We start from the raw sequence: 27,322 nt of genomic DNA, 5'->3' as shown, positions 1-27,322 counted from the left end.
GCCTGAGGCAGGCCCCTCACCTTGCCTTATAGGTGGGCTGGCCATGCTTGCCTTGCACATGGTCTCAGGGGTAAGAACCACCCTCTCTGACCCGCGGCAAGGGCAGGGCAGGGGGAGCACCCAGCCCCCCAAGCTGTGCCAGTGCCACCTTCGGCTCATGACATTCACAGCCGCAGTGACCTCCTGGTCTGGGGTGGGCGCCATGTTCAGGAGCCTTCCTCACCTGCCCAGTTGGAGGGGTGGGCAAACTGCTTGCTGCTCTGCACCATCTTCATGGCCTCTCCCAGTGCTGCGCTGGCCTTGAGGCCTCCAAGCAGCGCCGTGTAGAAGCTGTGGACAAACACCTTGGAAGCGGCCGTGGGCACCGGCCAGAGGGAGACCAAGACACAGTGGGCGCCAGCCGCCAGGAAGGCTCTTGTCAGCCCAATCACGCCGTCGGCCGTGACCTTGCCGTTGGACTCCTGGTAGGAGCCCAGCACCACCAGCTTGAGAGGCAAGCGCAGGTCCAGCACGTCGGCTGCCGTGAGCAGAAACTCCTGGAGGGGCGGGCAGTCTGAGATGCTCTCTGCGTCGCTGGTGTCGTCCTGCATGCGCAGAGACTCCGGGATGGTGTAGGAGTTACCGAAAGCACCTTTGCTGCTGGCCGCCAGGCTCTCGGCGTTGGGCGTCAGGACCAGGGCGGCCAGCTTCCACGAGACGTGGGTGGCAAAGTGGGCACACTCGGCCTGGGCCAGGGCGCTCATCACCCGCTCCTTGGTGGCCATGCTGCCCACCAGGGGCTGGCAGCCCAGCAGCTCCGCAACTGTGTAGGCCTCCTCCTCGGCGGAGGGCATGGGCCCCCACAGCCAGCGGTCCATCACCGAGGGGGGCAGCTTGGGGTTGCCGATGACGGCAGCCATGGCAGGGGAGCTGCCGTACGCCGAGGGACCCTTCTTGGCCTGGCTCTGGAAGGGCAGAAGGAGAGGCTGTGTCACCTTCCCCGGGGCTGGACTGCTCACACCAGCAAGCCCCGCACAGGGAATGCCTGACCACGGGGCCACCCCTGCTGGTCGGAGGACCAACTCCCTCGCCCCCTCACTGCCTCCCAGCTGGGCACTTGCACCCTCTACGTGCTGCTGTGGCTTGGCAGGTCCTTGGTTGGTGCTGTTGGCATTGCAAAGTGGGCCAGGGAGCTGTGGGGTGGAAGGGGGAAGAACAGGGGGGCAGACCCAGGGCTATACCTTCCTGCCACTGGAACAAAAGTGGCTTGGGGGTCTTGGAGGGTCACAAGAGGGAGGCAGGGGTGGGGGGTAGGACTCCCTGCCGCTATGGGACAGCAACGGGGCGGCTCTGCCCCACCAGCTTCCCAGAGCCCAGAGGACGCGGAGGAGAAGTGGGGGACCAGGCAGCCTACCTTGGCACTGGGGTTCAGGGCGCGGAGGGAGGGCACTGCAATGAGGCTGAAGCGCTCGTACAGGTACTCGTTGGAGGAGCTGCCCTTGAGGAGAGCAAAAGGGATGAGGTACAGCTCCCCTTCCAGCACCAGGACCAGCTGCCGGTGGCGGCCGACCGGCCCACTGGAGTGCATCAGGCCCTGGGAGGGAGGGAGGGAGGGAGGGAAGAGGGAGAGAGGAGGAGGCAGAGATCTTTTGGAACACACACACACAGAACACACCTGCCCTGCCTCCCAAAGGTGTCTGGGGTGGCACAAAACAAACCAAAGCCATTCAGAATTATTAAAACAGCACCCTCACAGCCAAGTTCCCCAACTGCCAGGCTGAGCTGCATTTTCCTCCTGCACACGCCCCCCGCCACTGCCACCCAGGGAGCCCAGCTGCCCACAACAGAGCAAGGCAGCAAGGCCAAGGGGAGAGGGGACCCAGGTTAGTGGCTAATGAAAGACCCCAAGGCCCAGGAGAAGGAGGTCTGGGGAGAGAGGCAGAGCCACCCACTTCTCCTGCCTGCCTGCCTGCCTGGGACTCTCTCGCAAGCGGCCGAACCAGGACTCTCCCTGACAAGACGTCGCCACCACAGCAGGTGGCCAGGAGGAAGAAGGCAGGAAAGACTTCAGCTCCGTACTTCTCCTTTCTGGAGTGGGACAAAACTGGTGGCCAACCAAGGTTTCATTTACCCTCACATCAGGCCAAAGAGAAGGAATCCCATAAAGGGAAGCCACCCCACCTCGCCCCACCAGGACCCTCTTGCAACCCCCCTCCTGCTTCCCAGCAGTGTCCAGAGTCTTGCAACCCCCCTCCTGCTTCCCAGCAGTGCTATTCCAAGGGAGGCACTGCCCAGGACTTACCCCTTCCATGGGCCCAATCAGCAGGTCATAGAGGGAGCGCAGGGGGGACTTGCTGAAGGAGCTGAGCCGGCGGGGCAAGGAGGAAGAGGAGGAGGCGGCTTCTTTGGCTGGGGACGCTGGGCCTCCTCCGCTGAAGAGGCTGTTCATGCTCTGGCAGCTCCTGTGGAGAGCGGGGAGAGGGAGAGCGCTGCAGGTCTAGAACCCCAACCTCTCTGGCAAAAGCCCAGCAGAAGTGGAGGGCTCTGCTGCCCCTCCTGAGGTGCCCATGGGCACTGGCTGGAATGCAACAGGGGGCAGGGGCTGGGGGGCAGATCAGCCCAGTGCCAGGACCTCCTGGCACCTGCTTCTTCTCCAGAAGCTAGCCCATGCCCCACGGCATTGGCACAACCTCCAGGGGGGAACATTTTGCAGCTGAGCACAAGTGGCTGAGTGAAGCAGCGGTCACCACCTCTGACCTGGGGAGAATGGCATGGGTCCACTTCAAGGGCAGCTGAAGCCCCAGTTGGTGAGAACCCGCAGGATGGAGGCAGCTCCCTCTGCGCCCATGCCAACCACAGCCGATCCCTTCAGTCTGCCCCAAGAGCTGAGCGACCTTGCTAGCTGGGGGCAGGGAGGTGGTCCGTCTCCTAAGCCTGGCTGGAGAGGGGACACCGGGCACTGCCCAGGGAGGCTCCCTCTCCCTCTGCATCTCCTTTCCCAAAGGGCCCAGACTTCATGGCTGCTCACCACACAGAGACGAGTTTGAGATGCAAGAGGAGGAAGCAGCATAGGCTCTGAACAGCCAGCAGGGGGCAGCAGCTCTCCACCCTCCTGCCTTGTTTGTGAGACCAAGAATTTATCCCAGGGACAGGTTGGGGGGGGGGGACAGCTTAATGAAGAGCAAGGGAGGCCTGGCAGGGCGCAAGGCAAGCACGCTCTTCCAGGCCCTGCAAGGTGCTGCTTCCCTCCCCACGGAACGTTGCCGCCAGGAAGACACACGCAGAATGGAGACCTGGACGGGCCCCTTTACTGCCGGTAAAACGACTGCATTTAGTTTTGCCTTTTTTTTGTTTTGGGGGGGGGGGTTCTCTGTTGTGAACTGCCCTGGGATTTGCAGGTGAAGGGCAGTATGTAAATTTAATAAATAACCAAAACAACATCGTTGTAAGAATGTTTATTTTTTGCGTTTTAAATTTTTAAACATTTACTTCATTTTTGTATGGTAACACTGTGAGTCTACAAACTACTTCTAAACCAGATAAAAAACCTTCTTCCATTTTACTGCAGCACTGATGGTTTCTGTTCCCCTTATTCTCCCAACCTCAAAACCTTGGAGCTGCCACCGAAGTTCCTTCAGACACAGCTGCTCTGTCTCAAACACCTGGATAGATTGTTAATTACCCTTTGAACAAAATGAAGCCTTTTATGAGTAGATCACATCTTTCGCTGATTTAACTTTTTGGACCCTGGAGGCTGAGAGGGAGGGTGGGTCAAAAGGAAAATGAATCAATGCGGATTTATATATATCAGTACCTTTGCATTAAGGTAACATTTCTCTACATAGTGGTGTATTTTGTAATATTATTTTGTTTAAGTTGTCTGTTGTTGCTTCAGTTTTCTGCACACCAGTCAGAGATATTTTTGATATATTAAGAAATTAAATAACTAAACAATCAACTTTCACGATCATAGCTTTACACGGATTATCAAAAAATAAATAAATTCTTAGCGGGGGGGGCACAGCTGGCAATCCCAGCAGCCATTGCAAGAGAGTTGTGGTGTGGCTGGAGAGTCAGAGGAGCGTGGTGGAGTTTGCAGCGAGTTGCAGACTGCAGAAGGGCCCCCAAATGCAAGACATCACCATTAACCACTGCTGGGAGAGGGCCTTCTTGGTGGTAGCTGCTCCTAGACTTTAGAACTCCCTCCCTAGAGAAGCTGGACTGGCTCCTTCCCTGCTGTCCTTGCACCGGACAGTAAAGACCTTGTTCCATCAGGTTTTTGAGAACTGACTGCTTTCAATTAAAGGGCTGGTGCCATGTTGTTTTCACTGTAATTACCAGTATGTTTTAAATCAATTTTTTAATGTATTATATATAGTTTAAACTCTATCAATGTTCAATTGTTTTTAATGACTGATTTTCTCCCTATGTTTTTAGCTGTTCTAATTTTATCTGTGAACTGCCATTGGTCCCTGTCAGGGAAAAGGGTGGTCTATAAAGAAGTATAACAAGAACCACAACCAAAAAAGCAAAGAAGCATTGTATGCGTCCAGCATAAGTGCCATCGAGGTGCATGAGAAGCAGATCTGTGGGGCTGTGGCAGCAAGCACACCGCTCACTGCAAAGGTGCCCAGACAGGCCTGGGACAAGGCTTTGATGAAGACAGAGAAGGCACTGAACGTGTGGTTGGAAGACACGAGCCAAAAATGCACTCCTAGGGATGGGAGTGCCTTGTGGCAAAAGGCTCTCAGCCTCCATGAGCACTTCCAACCTTCCACCACAGATGCAGACTAGCCTGCCAAGGACTTTGGAGGCGGCCCCCGCTGGCTTTACAGCTTTGAGCATTGCTTGAGCCTAAAAAATGTCTGCACGACTGGGGTAGCTGCATCTGCAGACAAAGAGGCTACGAACGCATACCCTGAGCAGCTAAAGGGCATATCTTCCAGAGCAAGTCTTCAATGCAGACAAGACAAGGTTCTTCTGGAAGAAAAAGAATCTCCTTCTTGTGCTTTGGCAATCCAACAAAAAGGCCTGGGTGACTTCTTCATCCTATCTGGCCTGGCTCCACAAGTGCTTCATTCCAGAAGTGCGGCATTGCCTTGAGGAGGAGAAGCAGGAGGTCAAACAGCCGCTGCTTGAGGACGATGCTCCTGGGCACCGCAAGGCACTCTGCTGAGCATACAGCGAGGTTGAGGCTGTCTCTCTCCTCCGGCCAATGAGACCTCCCTCATCCAGCATCTGGATCAAGATGGGATTTGCTGCTTCAAGTCTGCTTACACAAAGCTCACCTTCTGCTCCAGATCTTGATCTCATGGCATGCTGGAAGTCCATCAACATTGCCCATTGCATTACTTACATCAAAGAGGCCATGGATGCAGTCGCGCCTGAAACAGTGAGCGCACGCTGGAGGAACTTGTGGAAGGAATGCACACACATTTCAAGGGATTTCCAGGTGGAGGACACCGTGCAGATGGCCAGGGGATGGCCTTCTTGGCCTAATCCAGGAAGAAGTGGAAGGGCTAACTGAGCACCAACAGGCATCAACTGTTGAAGAGCGAGAGGAGCTGGTCAGATCAGGTTCCGAATGTGAGGATGAGGTTGAGGATGGTCAGCAGGATGAGCCAGCGTGTGGGAACCTGCAGAAATTTTCTCACCTCTTCCAAGTCATAACGCAGGCAAATGATCTGACTTGCAGTGTTTGACCCCCTCCATGGAATGCAGTCTGAAGATAATCCGTGGGGTTGCATACTAGGAATTGTTTGACAAACTCAAGAGACAGCAGCAGCAGTTGCCAATCACCCCGTTCCTGGTCAAGAACCCAGCAGCACCATCACCAAATGAGCCAGTGCAACCCACCTCTGGATCTGAACCACAGCCAAGCACTTTTTCTGGCTATCGGTCAACCCTGAAGCAACATCCAGCGAAGAGGAGGAGGGGAGGAAGATGAAGAGCCACATTCACCCATAAGTGCAGCTATTTCTTTTCTTTTTTTACTGTTTTCTAGACTTTATGTGATTTTGCATATACACACAATACTCGTGTAAGAGGTGATTTATGGTATATCTTTAAATTTCATACATATACTAAATGGTTGTTTTCAGGGATACATTTCATGTTCTTAAAGTAGTGAAGCAAGCTTAGCTGTGTTTTTGTTTTGTTTTTAAACAAAGATTGCACTGTGTATGTTCAGCAACTGTCTAAAGTAACTGTTGTTCCTGAATGGGCTGGAATGAGGGGGAAAGCCCAATCCCCACCCATGTGGCTGCAAAAAAAGCCCCAGGAGGTTTCACTTTTCTGCCCAAGCCACGTCTGAATGCCTGCTTCTGCCCCCACCCTGGACAGCGAAGTGGGGGGGGGTCTCAGCAGGCAGAAACCGAGAGGCTAGATAGAAGGAGGGTGGCTGGAGAGAGCCCCACAAGGAGGGCAGGGCAGGGGCCCCCGGGGCTCTCCTCTTCCCTTCACCCTACCTGTTGAAGAGGTTGTTCCTGCTGACCATCCTCAGGAAGCCAGTGGGGTCCGAGGTGGAGTCCAGCTTGTGGCTCATCATCTCAAACTGCTGGTCCATGATGTCTCCTGCCTCACTCTCAGTTTCGCTGCTGGCCGAGGCTCTGGCAGAGGAACAAGAGGCAGGAATGTCAGCAGGAACTGAGAGAACACGGGGGGGGGGGCATCTGTGGTCCCAGCAGCAAGCAGGGCCCAGAGAAATAGCTGGGCAAACAACACAAAAGGAACAGCTGTGGTGAGTTTTTGCTTTTCAAATTCCAGCTTGTTCTCTGCTCCCCCCCCCCCCACAAAAAGCATGATGCTTTCAATCAGTCACAATTCAAAACCTCCCCTTCAGCACATTTGGGGTAATTTCAACTGCAGCTGCCCTTCTCAGAATGCAGCTGGCTTGACCGCCTTCATTTGGCCAGTACAGATCAATTAACAGAGCCCATCTGCATGCTACTCTCCTCCCAACACAGATTTCAGGGCAGCCAACACTCCTGGGGGGTCTCAGAGGTCTGGCCTGCCGCCCCCCCCCCCCCGAGCAGGGGCTGCTGCCAGCCCTGCTGGCATGACTGGGGAGCAGCAGAGCCACCAGCAGCAGAGAACTAGGAGGCACATTGCAGGAGAGGGTGGAGGAATCTTCCTGCTGCTGCCAGAAAGCTCAGGGTGGGGGCTTGGAAGGGAGCTCTGTGTCTGCTGCAAAAGGGAATGCCTCCCCCTCTTCGGCTGGCCATGGAGAGCCCAAGCCCCCACCGCTGCCCCCGATGAATGCAGCTGGCTCAAAGGCCTATGCATGCCAAGGCAGCAGCCTTCACAGGCAGGCAGAGGCTCAGGATGGAGCAGGATCCAAAGAGATTTTCCTGCTCTTCACAGGACAGGAAGGTTCTGCAAGGACCAGGCTGCAGCCTCTGCACTCCAGGCAGGCTCTGACAGCAGCTGTGAGGAAAGGAATCCCATTCACACTCTGCTCACAAATCTCCCCAATTGCCAGGAATCCTCCAAAGAGGCTTGCCTTCCTCCCAGCTGGAATGCCGGCTGTGTTCCTGGGCTCCCTTGGCTCAAATCCTCACAGGCAGCGCCCCCACCCCCTGGCAGCCCCAGGACCTCCTGACGGACCTGCTGGAGAATTGCCTCAGCCAGGAACAATCCCCTCTGAGCCTGCAAGGGGAAGGGGCACTCTCCTGGGCGGTGGCTGCCGGGAGAAAGCTGCCCCCTCTTCTTCTCTGTGGTTCCTCTGCCCCTGAAGCCCCCCCCCCTTACCGCATGTAGTAAGAGTCCACGCCCAGCGCTTCCCGCACACTGGCGCTGAGGTGCTCGAGAGCTGAGCTGGTGACTGCCTGGAGGCTGGCGGTGTTCTCCTGGAAGTCTCCGGAACCCTCGGCCGGGCCCTCACCCAGGTAGCATTCGTGGAACTTCAAGATCCCTGAAAAGGAGTCCCCACATCAGGAGAGCCACAAGGGGCCAAAACCTCCTCCTCCTCCTCCCCAGACCTGCTAGATGGGCCCTGCTCCATCTCTGCTGCAACTGGGCGTGCAAAGGGAAAACGGCCTCTGCTCATCAGCCTGCAAGTGGGAAAAGGCAGGAAGATTTAAAGCCTCAGTTATTCCCAACAATGAACAGGCAGTCAGACCCCCCTCCCCGCAGGAAGGTCACGCTGAGAAACGGCCGCCTTCCCTCTTCCTCACCTCCTGCATCTGGAGAGAATACGAGGAACTGCCACTGACATGGAAAGAGGGTTCTCCAGGGCGCAGCCAGGACCCCCACCCCTTGCTTTGCAGCAGACAGCCTTCCATGAGGAAGCTGAACGAGTGCTGCTAGGAGAGGAGCCTCAGATAAGCCAGGCGCATTCTGCCGGAGTCACCTGTGTCTTCAAGCAGCCCATAAAGAAGGTTTCTCAGAACCCAAATACAGGGTGGTTCTATCAAAGGCTCCTCTGTCTGCCTGACAAATGGTCCTGGTCCAGCTTCCCCAGGCAAAACCACACAGAGAAAGGGAGGGATGGAGGCCAGGAAGTGGTGGCTCAGCAAGGTGTGGCAGGGACCTCCACCCGCTCCACCTCCTCTCCATGGACTTTAAGCTACCTGCAAAGGTGAACCACAGAAAGGCAGGTGAGCGGAGGAGAGCCAGCTTGTAAGTGGGGAGAGCAGAGCCTCTCAGCAATCCTGAGAGGGGGTCTCTCATCCCATGAGGGGAGGGTCCAAGCAGCCAAGGCAGCTGGGGAAGGCATCAGAAGACCCAGAACCAGACGGGCCCAAGCGGCAGCTCAGAGGGGCAGAGGTAAGAAATCAGAGAAGAATGGCAAACGAAGTTTATGGACTATGCTGAAATGGCTAAAATGACCAAAAGAGAGAAATCAGGAAGACCAAAATTGTAATAATGGGAAAACTTATCTTAAAGACCATTGTAAACAGTTAAAATTGTTAGTAGGGTTGGAATAGCACTTGTAGTTTAAGGCCGATTCTGGACGTAATGAAATAATTTGCCCCCTGACACAACAACCAGGGGCTTTCCTCCTCTGCCCGCCAGTGGGGCAGATCAGCTGCAAGGAGGAGGCAGTCACAATTCACCAGCCAGAGAACGCCTGCCCCTCGCTGGGTGAGCCCAGGACACGTGTGCCTACACGGGAGGAGGAAGGGAGGCCTTGAGTCAGCCAAGGTGTGGGGGGGGGTGGAATTCTCCTGGGAACAGGCAGCTGCCCCATGGTGTGCTTCCCTCACCTCTGTGGCATCCCACCCAAGATGGCTGCCACCAGCCTCAAAGAGCACCCCCAGGAACCTCCTTCCATCCAGCCCTGCCAAAAGAAAGCTGAGCACCTCTAAGCAAGGACCCAGGAGGCCCTAGGGCTGGGTGATATATCAATATAAAATCCAAAACCGATTTGAAGTCCATATCGTGATAGCCATTTCATAATTTTAAACCTGGCAATATATCACAAATCTTGATGTGTGTTTGTGTGCGGTATGCAAAAATCCCAATGCGATGTAAACCATGAAGCCAGCCAATGCCTCTCCATAGCTCCATCCTTATTTCAGATATTGTGATATATTGGTATATTGTGATATATTGGTGGTTTCTTCGGTGATACTCATAAATGAGTAAGATTGTCTTCCATGAACATGGTCTTAACAGTGAGTCCGTAGGTGGAGGCCAATTCTGGATCCACACATCCTTCCACAGTGGGGACATAGGTTCCCGGGTGGGAGTTGATCACAATGAGGGTTTACCAAATGTGCCTTCCTCTTTCGTCCTGAGTTCAAACGTTTTCAAAGTCCGTGACACCTTTGGTAAAGGCTGTTCTCCAACTGGAGCGCTCGCAGGCCAGTGTTTCCCAGTTGTCTGTGTTTATACATTTTTTTAGATTTCCCTCGAGAGTCTTTAAACCTCTTTTTTTTACCACTAGCATTACACTATTCATTTTTAAGTTCGGAATAGAGTAGTTGCTTTGGAAGACGATAATCAGGCCTCTGCACAACATGATCAGTCCAATGAAGTTGGTGTTGAAGAATCATTGCTTCGACACTGGTGAGCTTTGCTTCTTCTAGTACACCAAAGTGCTGCACCAACAAACACAAAACAATCCCTCTGCAGCACCACAAATCCAACTCAAAGGTGTAACACTGGAAAATGTTGATCACTTCTCCTACCTGGGCAGTTATCTTTCCACACTGATGCCGAAATCCAGCATCAACTGAGCTCTGCGAGTGTGGCTTTCTCCCAACTGAAGAGCAGTGTGTTTGAACTGGTGATATATCACGATGTTGAAAAGCAGATATATCGCCCAGCCCTACCTGGCACACACACCCCCCCCCCGCCCCTGTGACTTACCTGCCCCAGGAGCCAGGAGCCAGCTGTAAAGGTGCCCTGCAGCCAAGGAATAGTACAGAACCAGCCCCCGCTGCCCGTTCACCACTTCCAGGACCTGATCAACCGTAACAGGGGAATAGGGGTCCGACTCCTGCTGGCCTGTCTGGCGCTCCACCAGCAGGTCAGCAAAGGCTCTTGTGCGGCCTCTCTCTGCCACGGCCAGAGCCTCATCGTGGTGCCCTGTGGGGAGGAAGGAGGCGGAGCCACACGTGAGGCTCATGCTGCCAGGGGGAGGGGTATCCCGGAGCAATGCACCTGCCTGACACGCTTGTGGAAACGAGAAGGTAAGGAGAAACCTGCCCTCCCCACTCACAGCACTGCTAAATCTGCAGCACTCTTCCCCCCGGGCCCAGGGCAGAAAGGTCTGTCCCAAATGCCCCTCCCCCCAGGTGCTGCCCTCTCTTACCTAGACTCACCAGCACCCGCTGCAGGGCCTGGTAGGAGGACGTCTGGAGGTCAAAGAGGGAGAGCTTGTAGTCTGTGCTGAGCTGCACCTCATGCCGGATTGTCTCAAAGAGGGCGGAGGCCCGGTAGAGCTGTGGGGCAAAGGGGAGGGGGCAGCCCATCAAGCGGAGGCAGAATCCTGAAGCTCAGCTGCCAGGACTGCCAAGGGCAGATGGGGCACCACGGAGCATGGCCCATGGATCCTCTGAGATCATCTGCAGGGGCTGAGGGACCTCCTCGCCCGCTCCCTGGTGCTCACCTGGTGCTGAGCCTCCTCCAGATTCCCACTAGCCCAGAGCGAAAGGCCCAGGCCGTGCCGGATCCTGGCTTCATCCTCCCTGCGGCCCAGCTGCTCCGCCAGCCTCAGCCCTGCAGGAGAAAGGAAGGGCAGGGTGAGCCTCGCCCCCTGCTGCAGAAGGCCCCAGCAGCTGTGGGGCTCTGATCTCTGACTCATGCAGATTCTTGAACCAGCCAGACCCAGAAGCCACCCTCCTTGCTTGGCCCCTCCAGCCCCCTTGGCCCAGCTGGCCTCTCAGGAACTGGGAACCTGCCCCTCCCTCTTGTCAGCCACAAGCGGCGGGGCCCCAAGAGCCAGAGGAGGAGCAGGAGCAGTCTCTCCCACAGGATGCAAGAGGTGCCCACAAATCCTGGGTCCCAGCTCCAGCGCAGGGCAGAAAAATGCCCCCGCCCCTCTGGACCCCCAGGAGCCAGGCAAGGGCTCCATGGAGAACAAGACCCGCCCCCCTGCCCACCAGCACTTCCACGCTGCCTCCTGGGCAGGGAATCTACTCAGGGGTCCCGCAGGTAGATAGGGAAGGCAACACCAGCTAACTTGCCAATAGTCATTTTATTAAGGAATCAGAATAGAGGTTGAAGGAGCAGAGGGGAGGGGAGGGGAGGCGGAGGAAGAAGCGGAGGACACGGGATCGGGGGAGGAAGAGGAGGGGGAAGACGTGGAGACTATTGGAAACAGAAGTACTAGAATTTAAATCAGAAACTAGGATAAAGTGTAGTTAGTTATAAACTGAAATGACTCTTAAGTTTTTGTCTTGGAATGTGAACGGCTTTAACGAAAAGTCCAAGAGAAATAAATTTGAGAAAATTATAAAGAAAAAAAATATTGATGTGATTTGTTGCCAAGAAACACATGTTGCCAAAAAACACAAACATATTTTAATAAATAAAAAGTTGGGAATAGAATTCATCAATTCAGATTCTAAGAAAAAAAGAGGGGTAGTAATTTATGTGAAAGAGAAATTAGAACCTAAATTAATATGTAAGGACGAGGAAGGAAGAATCTTAGGAGTACAAATTAACTACCAGGGAGAAAAACCTAACGTGGTAACGGTCTATGCGCCAAATACAAATAAAACGGAGTTTTTTAAAAAATTGGAACAAGTTTTACTAGATCTAGAGAATAACAAATTGGTCCTACTTGGAGATCTAAATGGAGTGCCGATACCAGAATTAGATAGAAGCTCGAAAAGGAAGAATTTAAATCAAGGGAAACTTCCGAGATCGTTTAATGACCTTGAGGAAAATTTAGATTTAATAGATATATGGAGACACAAAAACCCTATGACAAAACAATTCACTCACTTTTCAGAGCCACATCAGAGTTGGAGTAGGCTGGATCAGATATGGATATCAAGAGAATTAACAATAAGTGTCGAAATGTGAGATACAACCCAGAACACTATCTGATCACAGCTCAATAATGTTACATTTAAATTGGAAGACCCAGGGTATGTACAGATGGAGAATGAACGATTATTTATTTGAAAAAGAAGAAGTGATTGAAAAGGCTAAAACCACCTTAAAAGACTATTTTGATTTAAATACCAATAAGGAGACAAATATGGATATAGTTTGGGATGCCAGGAAGGCAGTGCTAAGAGGTTTTCTGATACAACAAAATAGTCAAAGAAAAAAGGTGAGAGAACAAAAAAAAGAAGAGTTAATTACTCAATTAAGAGAATGTGAAAAGAACTTGATAGAAAAACCGAATGATGAAGGGAACAAGCAATTGTATAAGATGTTACAAACACAATACTCAATATTAATAAATCAAGAGGTAGAATGGGGAATTAAGTTAATGAAACAAAAAAAATTCGAATCGGCAAACAAAACTGGAAAATTTCTGGCGTGGCAATTGAAAAAAAGGAGAAAACAAAATGTCATCAATAAAATAAAAGTAGAAGAACAAGTCTTGGAGGATCCTAATGAAATAAAAAAGAGCTTCCTTAAATTCTATGAAAACCTATATAAAAGAGAAGAAGATGCAATAGAAATAGGAAAATATATAGAAGAAAATAGAATTAACAGCATACCGGAAGAGGAAAGAAGTGCATTAAATAAACCCATAAAAGCAGAGGAAATTCAAGAGGCGATAAAGAGGATGAAACTATAAAGTCCTAGAAGAACTTATAACACCGGTGCTATGTGAAGTAATGAATGAGATTTTAAGAGGAGGAAGAATACCAGCGTCCTGGAAAGAGGCATACATTACGCTGATACCGAAACCTGACTCGGATAGACTTAATATTAAGAACTATAGACCGATTTCATTATTGAATAATGATTATAAGATCTTCGCAGACGTAATGGCAAGCCGACTTAAAAAGTGTTTAGTCAATCTTATCCATACTGATCAGGCTGGTTTTTTTACCTAATAGGCAAATAAAAGACAACATAAGACATACAATAGACATCATTGACTACTTAGAATGCAAAAATGAAATTCCCGCAGTTTTAATGTTCATTGACGCCGAAAAGGCTTTTGACAATGTATCCTGGCGTTTTCTTATAAAATGTTTGGAAATGACAGGGATAGAGGGCACATTCCTGGAAGGAATAAAAACAATTTACTCACAACAAAGTGCTAAATTAATTATTAATAATAATTTAACAGAACCCTTTGAAATTTCGAAGGGTACAAGACAGGGGTGCCCTCTGTCACCTCTTTTGTTTATTATGATGTTAGAGATAATCACAAATAAGATAAGGAAAACTCCAGAGATACGCGGAATAAAAATTGGAGTGAAAGAATACAAATTGAAAGCATATGCCGACAATCTTATTTTGTCTTTGGAGGATCCAAAAGAGAGTGTCGGTAAGGTGTTAGATTTGCTAGAAGAATTTGGAAAACTATCTGGCTTTAAATTAAATAGAACAAAAACTAGAATGATGACTAAAAATGTGAAAGAAGAGGTAAAAAACCATCTTGAATCTCAGACTGGAATTAAAGTAACTAAAAAAGTAAAATACCTTGGAATCTGGTTAACGAGGAAGAATGAATATAAATCTGATGGAAGATAACTACACAACCACATGGAAAGAAATAAGGAAGGACCTGGATACTTGGAACAGAATAAAACTTTATTGGTCGGGAAGAATGGCGGCAATTAAGATGAGTTTACTACCGAAATTGCTATTCCTATTCCAAAATATACCGATAATCAGGGGTAGCTCAGTATTCAAAGATTGGCAGAAAATACTCTCTAAATTTATTTGGCAAGGAAAAAGACCAAGAATTAGATTCAAATTACTTACAGATCAAAGAGATAGGGGAGGATTCGTGGTTCCAAATTTAAAGTTGTATTATGAAGCCTCGTGTCTTTGTTGGGTTAAGGATTGGATTGTTATTAAAAATAAAGACCTGTTAGATCTAGAAGGATTTAATATAAGATTTGGTTGGCATGCTTACCTATGGCGTAATAAGGGAAAGGTCCATAAAGGATTTTCTAACCACATTTTTAGAGGGCCACTGCTAGAAGTGTGGGAAAGAAACAAAAAATTACTGGAACAAAATACCCCTTGGTGGTTATCGCCAATTGATATTCTGACAATAAAAAAAACAAACATCAAAGGAGAAAGATGGACCTACGAAGATTTGCTAGTAAAAACAGAGATCGGTTGGAGGATTAGGCCATATGAAGAAATAAAGAAAAAATTGACAGGTTGGATCCAATTTCACCAAATTAATTCTATATGGACTGAAGATAAAAAGAATGGGATGAGTGAGAAAAAATCTAGATTCCAGATTGAAATATTAGAAAGTAAAACCAAACTCCTATCGAAAATGTATAGCCAGTTGCTTGAATAGGACACCAAGGATGAAGAAGTAAAGGAGGTAATGGTGAGATGGGCAATGGACTTTGGATATAACACAGAGTTTGATAAATGGAAGGCATTATGGAATAAAGGTATGAGATTCTCGGCATGTACAACACTCAGGGAAAATATGTATAAAATGATGTACAGGTGGTACATCACGCCTGTAAAATTGGAAAAAATATACAAAACTGGTGATAAATCATGCTGGAAATGTAAGATCAAGGAGGGCAATTTTTATCATATGTGATGGTCGTGTGAGGTAATCAGAAAATTCTGGGAATCTATTTACAATGAACTAAAAAAAATCTTCAAATATACCTTCACAAAAAAACCCGAGGCCTTTCTGCTGGGGATAATTGGAGAGGAAATCAAAAAGGAAGATCAAACACTTTTTCAATACGCAACAGTGGCTGCCAGAACTCTAATAGCGCAGAATTGGAAGACATCAAAAATCCCAACTATAAACGAGTGGCAATCCAAACTATTTGATTATTTAGAACTGGCAAAAATGACACAGAAAATAAGTAACCAAAAAGGCATAAAGTTTAATAACGAATGGAATAAATTTATGGCATACATGGAAACAGAGGTAAAAAAATCTAAAAATCACAGTAGGCGCGATATAACGCTTGTGACGTAAAGAGTTTTTTGAGGAAAAGAAACTGCAAATAGAAAAAAATTATAACACATTCCGAAACCGAGATGAAGGGAAGTCAATTATTGTTGTGTGATTCAGTTATTTAGTTAATGTAAGTTAATTTGTTGGTGTCTTATGTCAGGTGATGCTTTTTTTTTTGTCTTCTTTACTATTATTTCCTTTTTTATGTATTTCTTTTTTGTGTGTCTGTGTTCTGTATGTTTCTTTTGTTTGCTTTAATGTATGATGTGATATAATGAATCAAAATCAATAATAATAATAAAAAAACAGAATAGGATCCACATGGAGGCTCCAGAGATACACTCCTAGTTGCTCAGACTGCCTTGCACCTTCCCCTTCCCTCCCTTCCCTCTGTGTCGAGCCCCTCCCTCTGTCTACAGTGAGCCCCAAGGGACCCTCTGTCTGCTATGTGGAGCAAAGGCTGGATGTGCGAGTGCAAGGAGCTGGCAGGGGGTCTCTGTGGTGAAGCTGCTAAGCCTGACTCCGGTCTTTGGTCTGGGCTGGGGCACCTGCTTGCTTCCTCCTTTTCCTCGCCCTCCAAGCTCCCAGGCTCCAGTAGCTCCCAGCTCTTTCCCTCCTCTGGGTGTGCCCGGTTGTCCACCACCAGGAGCCCAGACCCAAACCCTCTTCCTCTGCGCTTTCCTTGCATCCTGCCCCCAAATTGGCTCTGGGGAGGTCAGAAGACCCCCTCACACACACACACACATCAGCGTGCAAGCTGAAATGCTGGTCCTGATGGAACAGCTGCCACAGTACGATGCTGAGCTCCTCCTCTGCTGCCTCTTCCTCCCCACTGTGGACGCCCCTGTATCCAGTCAGGGTTTCTCAAAGGAGCTCCCTGGACACATACAGGCTATGGAGGGACTACCCACAAGGCCTTGGTTCTCCTGAATATTTCCAGGCAGCCTGGCCTGGCCTGGCCGTGCTGCCCCCCTCCCCCGCCAGCTTGCTCACCTTCCTGCAGGTACATCACGGCTTGGGAGTAGTTCTGGAGGGCATGGTGGGTCCTGCCCAGGCTGCTGTAGGAGGCAGTTTTGGCCACCAGGTCATTCATCTGGGCCGCAATGCTCAGATGCTGCTCCTGGTAGACCACTGCTCTCTCGTAGGTGCCAAGGGACTCGTAGGTCAGGCCCAGGTTGCCGTAGGCCCGGCCCTGGCTGGCCGCATTGTGGGTCTCCTCGGCAATCTGGAGGTCCAGCTGGTGGTACTGCAGGGCCGTGTCGTATTCAGCCATCTGTTGGTAGATGCTGCCCAAGCCGCAGGCGGCGCTCCCCTCCAGGGCCGGATCCTTCATCTCCCGCGCGATGCCCAGCTGGCGCTCCAGGCAGGAGATGGCCTGCTCCGAGTTGCCCAGCTGGCTGTGCAGGGCGCCCAGCTCCCCGTAGGCCTGGGCCTTGTCAAACGCCTCCCCGAGCTCGTGAGCCACCACCAGCCTCTTCTCAAAGCACACCAGGGCCTGCTGCAAGCTCCCCATTGCCCTGGGGGAGGGGGGATACAGCCAGCATTACTCTCACTAGGGCTTTGGGAAGGAAGCTGCCGGGGGCAGGCGGCTTCTGTGCCAGCCTCCTCCCACCCGCCACTGAGCCCTGAAATCCACCCCTTGGGCTCCACGGCAACGGAGGAAGGCAGCCCCTTTCTTTCTATGGGACAGAGCCGGGACCTCCATCCCCCCTCTGGAAAGGCCACATCACCGCCCAGAGCCTTTCCCCCTCCCCTGACCCCTAACTGGGGAGCTGCTCATGCATCCCTTGGGACTCCCCTCCCCGCTGCCTCCGCCTTACCTGTGCCCATTGCCCAGGCCCCGGTAGGCCTTGACCTGGTCCTGCACACGGTTCAGGCTCTGTGCCACGGACAGGTACTGCTCATAGTATTTGACGGCCTCCTCAAAGTCGCCCAGGGCCTCGTAGCAGTCGCCCAGGCTCCCGAAGGCCCTTCCCCGGTCCAGCATGGCCTCCGTGCCACTCAGCTGCTGCAGGGTGGCCAGCTGCTGCTCAAAGTAGCCGATGGCCTCCTCCATGGCGCCCATGTTCATCTTGGTGATGCCCATGTTGCCGTAGACCTGGGCCTCAATGCCGGGGTCCTTCAGCTTCTGCCCCAGCTCCAGCTGCTCCTCGTAGCACTTGAAGGCCATGGTGAACTTGCCCAGGGCCATGTAGACAGCGGCCAGGTGCCCGTGTGCGCGGCACTCGCCCAGGGCCTCGCCCAGCTCCTGGTATACCTCCAGTTCCTGCGTGTGGTAGCCCAGGGCCTTGTCGTGCTTCTGCAGCAGGCGGTAGGCCGAGCCCAGGGCTGCGTAGGCGCTGGCCTCCAGCCTCCGGTCCGTGGCCTGGTGCGCCAGGCTCAGCTGCTGCTCGTAGAACTTGACGGCACCAGCCACGTCCTTCTTGCAGATGGAGAGGTCGCCCAGGTTGCCCAGCGCCCGGAACTTGGCCTGGGCATTGCTGAGCGACTGGGCCAGGGACAGGAGGTACTTCTGGCACTCCTCAGCCTTGCCAAAGCAGGCCAGTGCCTTGAAGGCCAGGCCCAGGTTGCAGTAGGCTTTGGCCTGGCTCAGCTTGTCATGCAGGTCCTTGGCGAGGGCCAGGTCTTGCTCGTAGTACTTGACGGCCTCCTCATAGTTGCCCAGGCAGTAATGGGCATAGCCCAGGTTGTGGCACACCTTGCCCTCCCCCTCCATGTCCTGCAGCTCCGGGGACAGCTGCAGGTACTGCTCATAGTAGGGGGCTGCCTGGGCAAACTCCCCCCGGGAGCAGTGGAAGTTCCCCAGGTTGCCTAGGGCCCGGGCTTCACTCTGGATGTCCCGCAGCTCCCGGGCAATGTTGAGGTGGTTCTGGTAGTGCTGCAGGGCCCGGTCGTGGGCACCCAGGGCTTGGTAGGCCACCGCCAGGTTGCCGTGGGTGGAGGCCTGGGAGGCTCGGTCGTTCACCTCCATGGAGATCTGCAGCTCCTGCCGGTGGTACTTGACCGCCTGGTCAAAGAGGCCCAGGGCATTGTAGGCGTTGCCCATATTCCCGTAGGCCCGACCCTGCGCCGCGTAGTCGTTCAGCTCCTGCGCAATGGAAAGGTGGACCTTGTGCAGCTTCAAGGCCGCCTCGTAGTCGCCCTTCATCTGATGGATGATCCCTGCCAGGAAGGAGCACAAACAGGCTGGCAAAGTTGTTTTTGTAGGCCAGCACAGCAGCTAGAGGACTCTGGGCACCAAAATGGAAAACCCCAGAAATCCCAACCAAGGAGGAAGCTCAAGCTACTCTAGCTACTGGAGTGCTCAGTCTATAGAAGAAGACAATAAAGCCACATAAAATTTCAAGCAGGCATTGACTTACGAGCAATGGAAAGAAAACAGAAAAGATTGTAATATAGGATTTCGGTAAATAGACAGGCAGGAGGGAACCAGAGAGAGAATTAGACCATCACAGAATAAAGGATGGAAAGTCACCAAGGTAAATAAATAAATTTTGATGTAAATTGTATGCCATTTGATCTAATCAGTTTAAAATAATAAATATATTTTCCAAACCAAGAGAAAAGAGTGCAGGTGGGCTCACAGGCTGGGAGCCTCCCTGAACAGCAGGGAAGCACAACCATGAGAGGTGCTGGGCCTTCCTTCCTTGGAGGTTTCTAAGCAGAGGTCGGATGGCCATCTGTCGGGGATGCTTTAGGCCAGAGTCCTGAATTGCAGGGGGTGGACTAGATGATAGCCAGGGTCCCCTTCCAACTCCATGATTCCATGATTCTAGGTCTGTTTTTAAATTCCAGGGAACCCCAAACCCTCCTTAGAAACATCCCAAACTAGGTGCTCCTCTGCCAGCAAATCTGGAAAATTCTGCACACATCCAGAACCTGGTGCTGAGCAGCAGAGGGGGCTGGGGGGGGCTGAAAAGGTCTGATGTGTTCCATGGCTGCCCAGAGACACTCCCCTGCTCCTGCCCCACGCCCAACCCATGGCTGGTGCTGTTGCCTGGAGAAGGGAAGGAGCAGCCGAGGGTCTCTCTCCTCTCTCTCTTGTTCCTGGTCTTCTACAGATGTGAGGATGAGGGGCCACCTCCCTTCTAATTCCCCAGCTGGCACATGCCAATTTCATGCAAATCTGCATCAGTCCTTGAAGTGCCTGTCAAATGGAGCCCCCACATCACAGACCAAGCTCAACAAGCCCCCCGGCCCCCCCGTGGAGCCTTCTGGACAGCCCCACATTGCCCGCCTCCTTATTTTCCGAGGGAGCATCGCTCCCTCCTGCCACCACCTCTGCCCCACAGGGCCCCCTCCTCCTCACTGGGCTGGGGTCAGGCAGAAAGGCAGAAGCAGCTCACCCAGGTTGGAGGAGGCGCGCCCCTGGGCGGCTCGATCCTGCAGGCTCTCGGCGATGCTGAGCTGCTCCCCGTGGTACTGCTTGGCCCGCTCCAGGTCCTGCATGCAGCGGGCAGCGTGGCCCAGGCCGGCGTAGGCACGCATCTCGATGGACTTCTCCTCCAGCTCCCGGGCCAGCTCCAAAACGTGGTTGTGGTAAGACATGGCCTTGTCAAAGTTTCGGCGGTAGTGGTAAGCGCTGCCCAGGTTGCTGTAGGCACGGGCTTCCTCCCGCCGGCAGCCCAGGGCCTTGGCGATGTCCAGGTGCTGCTCGTGGCACTGCACGGCATTCTCAAAGTCGCCCATGGCAATATAGACGGCCCCCATGTTGCCCAGCTCCCGGGCCTCGGAGAGATCGTCCTTCCCTTGCTTGGCCAGGAGCACGCACTGCTTATGGCTGGCCAAGGCGTTGGGGTAGTCCCCAATGGCCGTGTAGACGTGGCCCAGGCTGCTGAGGGCCGAGGAGGCTGCCTGCAGGGGAGAGGCAGAGGGAGCAGAGAAAGGGGTGAGCCCCACAGAACCACCAGGGCTCCCTGCCCTCCAAGCAGCCCTTGCAAGCCCAGACGCGGGGCCAGCACAGGGCAGAGTGGGCAGGAGACAAGGCATGCTGCGGGAAGCTCTTCACAAGCCCATGGAGAGGGCAGCAACTGGGGCGCTGTGCTGCTCCCCTGGCACACATGCACAAAGCCACAGCAGGCCTCCCTTTCTTTCTGTTATCATGGCTAACAAAGCCTCCCGGCTTGGCTGCACTTGGGCAAAGAGGCACCACGTCGCATTCCTGTGCGAAGGACAAACTAGCCCAGCTCTGCTTCTGCAACTGGCGGAACATGCAAATGAGAGACTTCGTGCGAGGAGAGCCAGTGGCAACCCACGCCTGAGGGAAGACCACACACAGCCCTGCAGACATGCCCCCCCCCAAGGACTTGCAAGCGAGTCAGCAACTTCATGGGCTCTCCAGTTGCTTTGTTTTTTGACAGAAGGCGCTGGCGGAGGCAGCTCCCGAGTGACTCAGAACTGAACCCCCCTGGCCAGCCAAGGCTGTCGCTGTCAGCGGCACGGCTGTGCCTCCCCCCTGGCACAGAGCCCCGTGTGCCAAAAGGAGTCAAGGCCCAGCCATCCAGGCCACCCCTGGGGGAAAGTCCCTGGGACAGCCAACAGTGGCGAGGGGCATCTCACGGAGCCCTGGGGGGAGGAGGTGGACCTCTTCTCACCAGGGGAATGTTTATTTATTCCATTTATAAAACATTTGTATACCACTATTCATAAAAATATATACTGATAGCAGCTTATAACAAACCTGCCTAAATACAATAAAAACCATGCAAACATTTAAAAGCAGAGATCAGCTATCATAGACAGGCATTTTCTTAATTTCCTGCATTTCAGAATCCCTGCCAAGCCCAGAAGAGGCCGCCTTAGCCAGCTGGGCAGAAGGGTCAGATTTTTCACCCTGGAGCAAGACCCACCCAATGGTTTGCAACCCGGGGCTGTCCTGGGTGCTGGTGAGACTGAAGGCCAAGAGCAGAGGGCAGGGAGCCTCTGGCACACCCTGCAGCACATGGGCCTGCAACTGACTCCATGTGCCCTTAGAGAAAGCATGGCTCTGGCCGGGCAAACCCTCTGCGAGGCTCTCTCTCTTGGCACTCGCTCCTCTGGGAAGAAAAGGTGCCCCCAGAAGCCCTCCCACCCTGAGGCCGTGCCAGCCTCCATTTCCCTCCACCCCTCGGAAGAGAAAAGGGGGAGGAAGGCAGGAAGGGGCTGGTGGGGCAAAGGGGCCTGTCCACGCCCAGGTGGCTTCAGGTGTGCCCTTGGAGAGGCTGGTGTCTCTGCTTAATCAGTGGCCTCCCTCCGGCATCAACCTCATCCCCCTCCCTTTATCATGTCAGCCCCACACAGGGGGGAAATCCAGAAGGAGGGGGAGGAACCCACTTCAGATCTGCTCCAATCCTGAGGGATGGGAGGGGGGATGCTGTGCAGCGCTGCTGTGCAGTGTCCTGAATCACACACCCCGCCTCCACACCCCCTTGGCCATGCAACTGACTGTGAACAGGTTTCTTTAAAAATAAATAAATAAAACCCTGCTTCCTGCAAATTAGTCATTCAAAGCAAGCTGTTTCCTTGAGGAGCAGGAAGGGGAAGCCAGCTCCGTCTACTGCAACCACCCTCAGCCCACCCCCAAATCAGAGGTGAGTGGAGCGGGGAGGGGAGAGCAGATCTGGCCCTGCTCAGACAGCCTGGGGGTTTTTTTTGGGGGGGACAGAATGGGGAGAGGGGGCGGCTAAGCAGACACTGCCAGGAAGGAGCCAAAATGGCAACACCTGGGGCTGTGAATGGGAACTGGAGGCTCACAGTTCAGCGATTCAACTGCCGTGTGGATGAGCACCCCATGCCCTACAAAAAAAGGTCTCAAGAGCAAATGCTTCCTTGGAGTGTCCCCTCCACACACACTGAATTTTGCCAAAATGCCTAACGCCGCCCTGCCCTGAGATTTCATTTCCTGGTCTGGCTCACCAACTTGCTGACCATCTTCAACCTGTCACCACAAACAGAGAGTGAAATAATGAAGATGCAGGGAGAGTCTCCCCCCCCCGCCCGCCCCCCGCCGCCGCCAGCCAGCAGGGGAGTAAGCTGCAGAGATTAGCGCATGATGGATGCACTTCTGATTGCTCCCTTTGGGGGGCTGAGCACAGCTCTCTCGCCACTCGTTCCTTCCTCCATAGCAGCGCAGAGGGAACCCAGAGTTCTTCCTCCTGGCAGCCCAGACAGAAACCCAACTGGGGAAGCCATGGGGGCAAAGGCAATGGTGAGCCCCTCCCTCTGCAAGGCCTAGGCCTAGAGAAAGGGGTTTCTCTAGGCAGGGACCCTTGCCATTGTGCTGGAATGCAGCAGGCGGCAAATCCGCTCCCCACAGGGTTGACCACAAGGCGGCAGGCCGGCCGGCCAGCCTCTGGCACCTGCAGGCTAGCCTGGGGAGGCCATCACTTCCCCAGCCCCCTGCTCTGTCTTCTCACAGGGGAAGTGCAGAAGAGCCCTGGAGGCCTCCTTCCTCAGCTGTGGTGGTATAAAGGGGGAGCCATTCAGACCTCACACAAGGAAATTTCTGTGGGCACCAAGAGGCCAAGAGAATTTCCCAGGAGTTTCTCTCCTTTTGAATTTTCAGCCAATGCTGAAGGGAGATGGGGGTGGCAGCCTGGATCCTTCGGTCATTCCATCCTTCTCTCTGTATTTTATTTACAGCAAAATGTCACTGGAGCAAGAAGCTCCCTCTTAAAAATTCTGAGCATTTGAGGTCTCAGAAGTGTTTGGCACCCCCCAGAGAAGCTGGCTGTGGGACAGCCACACACAGCTGGTTCTTTTCTGCCACATGCCCCCAGTAAAGGCCCATGCCAACTGGGAAGAGACACATTCACCGCCAAGGCTCACCCCCCCCCCCGAAACACACCCCAATTCTGCAGAGGTGGTAGGTGGCAACCTCGCCCACTGGTGCCAGCACTCCCCTGAAACAGCTGCCTTGGCAAGCGTCAGAGAGGCGACTGAGAGGAATGCCATAACTTTCAAGAGAAAGGAAACGAGCAGCCTGCATCACATCCCCAGAGAGCAGCGGGAGACCGAGTAGCAAAGCAGAGGGATCCAGAGAGAAAAGGCCCCGGATCATCACTAGCCAGGAGGCTCAGGCCTCCTCCCAAGGAGCAAGAGAAGAGCAGGCTGCTCCACCACAGCGGCAGAGCAATTAGGCGGCTGCCAAACTCTGGTGCCGTTCGTCAGGCTCTCCAGCCTTCCCCCATGATTAATGTGCAACACGATGGCCAGACAATGGAGGGGAGAGAGCAGGATTTGCGGGGAGACAGCTGAGCCGAAACAAACAAAGCCCTCCTTCCCTTCAAAATTCAGGGGGCTTCTCTTCCAGCACAAGGCAAGCCTGGCAACATCAGACCCCGCCTCCCTCCCCCCAGCACCATGGCCACACAATCCGTGTGGGGCCCAGCAAGGAAGGGGGCTGGGGGGAGAGGGTGAGGGGGCCACCGCTGCCACCCACTCCAAGCTGCTGCAGGATGCCCCTGCCTTCATAGGCCAAAGCTCCCTCCAAAGGCATCGCAGGCACCGAGAAATGCCCTTGTCCCTCGGACAAAGACGCCATCGAGACTGCAAGGCAGAGAAGTGAGCCCTGCTTGAGATCCCTTTTGCCTAACAAGACCAAAGAGGGTGAGACAGTCAATGTCCTCTGGCAGGTGAGCACCTGGCTCTCACAGCCCTTTGCCCAGAGGCAGCCATCGTCTTCCCCTCAAGGGCCCAGTCCTGCTCCATCCAGACAGGCCTGTGCAGCAGCCAGGGCCCCTCCTCTGCCACCCGCTTCCAAGTAACCCCCTATCTCCGCAGAGCCAGGCTCTAATTCCATCTCACTCTCTTTGCTATTATTAAAAGCAGGGCATCCTGTAATCGGAGCATCCAAAGTAAGGTTACCAGACGTCCCCCTTTCCCAGGGACAGTCCCTGGATTTGCAAATCAGTCCCCTGACAAAATCATTCCTATTGAAGTTGAAAAGTGTCCCCAGATTCATTGAAAAAAATCTGGTAACCTTAGAAAGGCCTGAGAGCTGGGAGAGCTGATTATGTTGCAGCATTTCTGTGGTCTCCGCAGCCACTGTGAGGCAAAGGTTCCAGCGATCTGAACGCTTTGTTTCTGCCACCTCTGGACTCCTGTAGCAGCCAAAGAACACTTCCCAGATAATGGGAAGGGGCATCATTAAGAGCCACCCCCGCCACAGGCCAGTCCTACTCCACCCCCCGATGGAAGCAAGAGTGCTGAGGGGCAGAGGGGGCCATGCCATCGCCCGCTCCTCTCACAGGGCTTGCCTCACCGATTTCCAGCAACTCTGGGCTCAGAGCCTCTCTGATCCCAAAGGAAGCTGGCACAGAACCGTGCCCTTCCTGCTCTCTTTGCTCATTCTGTGGGTGAGGGTGGCCTCCAAACCAGCTTGCACGCTGCTGGTGGGACCCAGAGCCCTCCGGAAACCTCTTCCACATGGCAGAGGGTGCCCAGGAAAAGGCTCTTCCGGGAGGAGCTTGGCCAGCGTTCAAGCTGTGCTTCTTCTTCCTATTCCGGGTGACCATTACCTCATTCCAGGCCAGCCCAGAACAAGCCCTTCTGGTGGAATTCACATCAGCACCGTTGCAACATTATAAGAGTCTGCGTGTTACAGAGAAGTCTGCAGAGGGGGCCAAGAAAAACAGCTGTGCATTCAGAGGAAGCCCTGTGGTCAGGGTGATGTCATCAGAAAGCGCCAAAGCAATTTCCTGTGGTTACATCCACAGGAAATCCAAGAGGCTCGGGGTTCTCACAATCCAAGTAGCCGTTTGTTGTCAATAGCTGCTAATTATGTGCCCAGATGGGCCATAAATGGAAAAAATATTGTGATCAAGCAGAATCCAGATCCACCGGCCTGCACCAAGCCCAAGCAAGCTGGAGATGCACAAAACACCCATCTCCCCCGCCCTCCCCCCCCATAGGCAGTGGGGCGAAGCTGTGCCGTTTGCCAAAGGCAGCTCCCCGTGTTGATCCTGGCTTGCTCAGTCACGGTGCCGGGCGGCCAGCCTCCTCTTGCACAGACACAAGCAGTCAGACTTTCCACTGCTGGCCTGCGCCTGGTCTCCACCCCTGCAAGGATACTTTCCCAGCACCCAAAGGCAGCTGTTCTCCCATGTCCCAAAGCCATTTGGTGAGCGAGGGATTTGTGGCTGGCTCTTAGAAACACAATTCAGAGTCCCCACCCCAGAACCAAAGGCCAGACGTGCCCACTGGGCCCCTTCAGAATCTGCTCTGTTGGCATGGCTCATACATAGGGTGTATTCCAGGGCAACACCCCCAGGCCCTACCATGTCAGCCGCCTCTAAGCTGGCAGAAAGAAGCGGCAGAGACAGCTGAGCCCAGAAGAGCTGCCTCCCTGGAAGTGCAGGACACCCCCAGCCCAGCCAGCACAAACTGCTCCCCCCAGCCCCACCTACCTCTCTGTCCTTGAGTTTCATGGCAAGCATCAGCTGATGTCTGTGGTTTGTCAAGGCCTCCCGGTAATTTCCTTTGGAGAAGAATGCAGAGCCCAAATTGCCGTGAGCTCGGCATTCACCCATCTGGTCACCTGGATGGCAAGCAAGCAGAAACACAAGAGTGAGGAGCAGCCAGAGAGAGACATTTATGCAAATGCATGCAAATTCACATCTAATACCCATGCTCATCTCTTCTCACAGCAAACACACACCCCAGCAACCAGGTGTCTTTCGCTTTCTCCCAGCCCAAATGCCCCAAGAGAGGTGGTCTGCCTGGAGACAAGCGGCACCCCTTCAATGCTCCCCTGCCTGGCCACTACACTTTCAAAGCTAACTGCTGTGTAGGGTGTAGAGGCACAAACAGGATGCCCCACCGCTTGAGGAGGGGGGGCAGCTGTTCCTCACCCCGCTCTCTAGAGACTACAGATTCCGAGGGAGAGGCAGGGTGCTTGGCTGCTCCAGAAAATGAGCCACCCTTTCCACACAAGAATGAGCATGGGTCCAGCCTCCTTGCAGTGTGGGGGGCTATGGAGCAAAGACCCCCTGCAGCCCTCTGAGGGCCTGCTGACACCCCAAGAGAGACCCGGTCGTCACCACCTGCTTCTATGCTGCTGAACATGCCATCCTCCTCCTCCTCCTCCTCCCGCTTGCCCTCTAAGTCGGGACGGGTGGTCCAAACGGCTACCTAAAGTCTTGGCCACGTCCAAGTCCTGCTGCATGTAGCCCGCACTCTTCTCGGTGTTGCCCAGGGACCAGTAGGCGCTGCTCAGGGCTGAGAAGACAGAGCCCCTCAGTTTCAGGCTGCATGTCCCAATCTTCAAGGCTGCTTCCAGGACCACCACCGAGGCCCCGTGGTGGCCGGCCGTCAGCAGCTCCTGGCCAACCACAGAGACCACCACAAAAGGGCTCTTGTCCAGCTTCATCTTCTGCAGCTGCTGGTAGGTTGGCTCCAGGGACTCTGCGAGAGGAAGGGAGACAGGCTTGGAGAAGCAAACACACCCACCCAGGACAGCTGCAGCTGAGGGAAGACTGAGGAGTCTCAGGTTCACACCTGATTCCCAAGAATCCTGAGGCCTTTCTGTTAGGTATAACTGGTCCAGAGCTGCCAAAGGAATTAATTTGTTTACGTATTCTACAACAGTGGCAGGAATAGTCTACGTACAAAAATGGAAAGAAGAACTCCCAACCAAAGAAGAACTGCTCGTGAAGATTTTGGAATATGCTGAGATGGCTATACTAACTGTGAGAATTAAAGAACAAAATGAGGGGGAAAGTCTTGAAGAATGGAAATATTTGGGGGAATATTTGGGGGGAAATACCATGGTTTGGAAGAAATGGATTTGCAAGCCAACTTAGTTAGACCTTCCCTCACCCAGTGGACCAAGAT

General features: G+C 53.2%; 1 protein-coding gene across 3 annotated transcripts in view; it reads right to left on the bottom strand.

Annotated features, from left to right (window-relative positions):
• The window catches only part of TTC28 (tetratricopeptide repeat domain 28), a 132,294-nt gene that overhangs the window by 6,386 nt on the left and 98,586 nt on the right, over window positions 1–27,322 (bottom strand). For all 3 annotated transcript variants that reach the window (XM_081892871.1, XM_081892872.1, XM_081892873.1), the window contains 13 exons: window positions 26,621–26,893; window positions 25,897–26,027; window positions 19,858–20,365; window positions 17,332–18,673; window positions 16,505–17,028; window positions 11,036–11,145; window positions 10,739–10,868; window positions 10,294–10,512; window positions 7,729–7,891; window positions 6,447–6,587; window positions 2,282–2,441; window positions 1,394–1,573; window positions 224–944 (listed from right to left, as the gene is read on the bottom strand). In XM_081892871.1, coding sequence (XP_081748997.1) covers window positions 224–944; window positions 1,394–1,573; window positions 2,282–2,441; window positions 6,447–6,587; window positions 7,729–7,891; window positions 10,294–10,512; window positions 10,739–10,868; window positions 11,036–11,145; window positions 16,505–17,028; window positions 17,332–18,673; window positions 19,858–20,365; window positions 25,897–26,027; window positions 26,621–26,893 — 4,602 coding nt within the window. The remainder of the gene's footprint in view (window positions 1–223; window positions 945–1,393; window positions 1,574–2,281; window positions 2,442–6,446; window positions 6,588–7,728; window positions 7,892–10,293; window positions 10,513–10,738; window positions 10,869–11,035; window positions 11,146–16,504; window positions 17,029–17,331; window positions 18,674–19,857; window positions 20,366–25,896; window positions 26,028–26,620; window positions 26,894–27,322) is intronic.

This window comes from Podarcis melisellensis, assembly GCF_964234715.1.
Source record: "Podarcis melisellensis genome assembly, chromosome: 16".
NCBI lineage: Eukaryota > Metazoa > Chordata > Lepidosauria > Squamata > Lacertidae > Podarcis > Podarcis melisellensis.
Note: the sequence above shows the minus strand (reverse complement) of the source record. Positions and strands in the feature narration are given on the sequence as shown.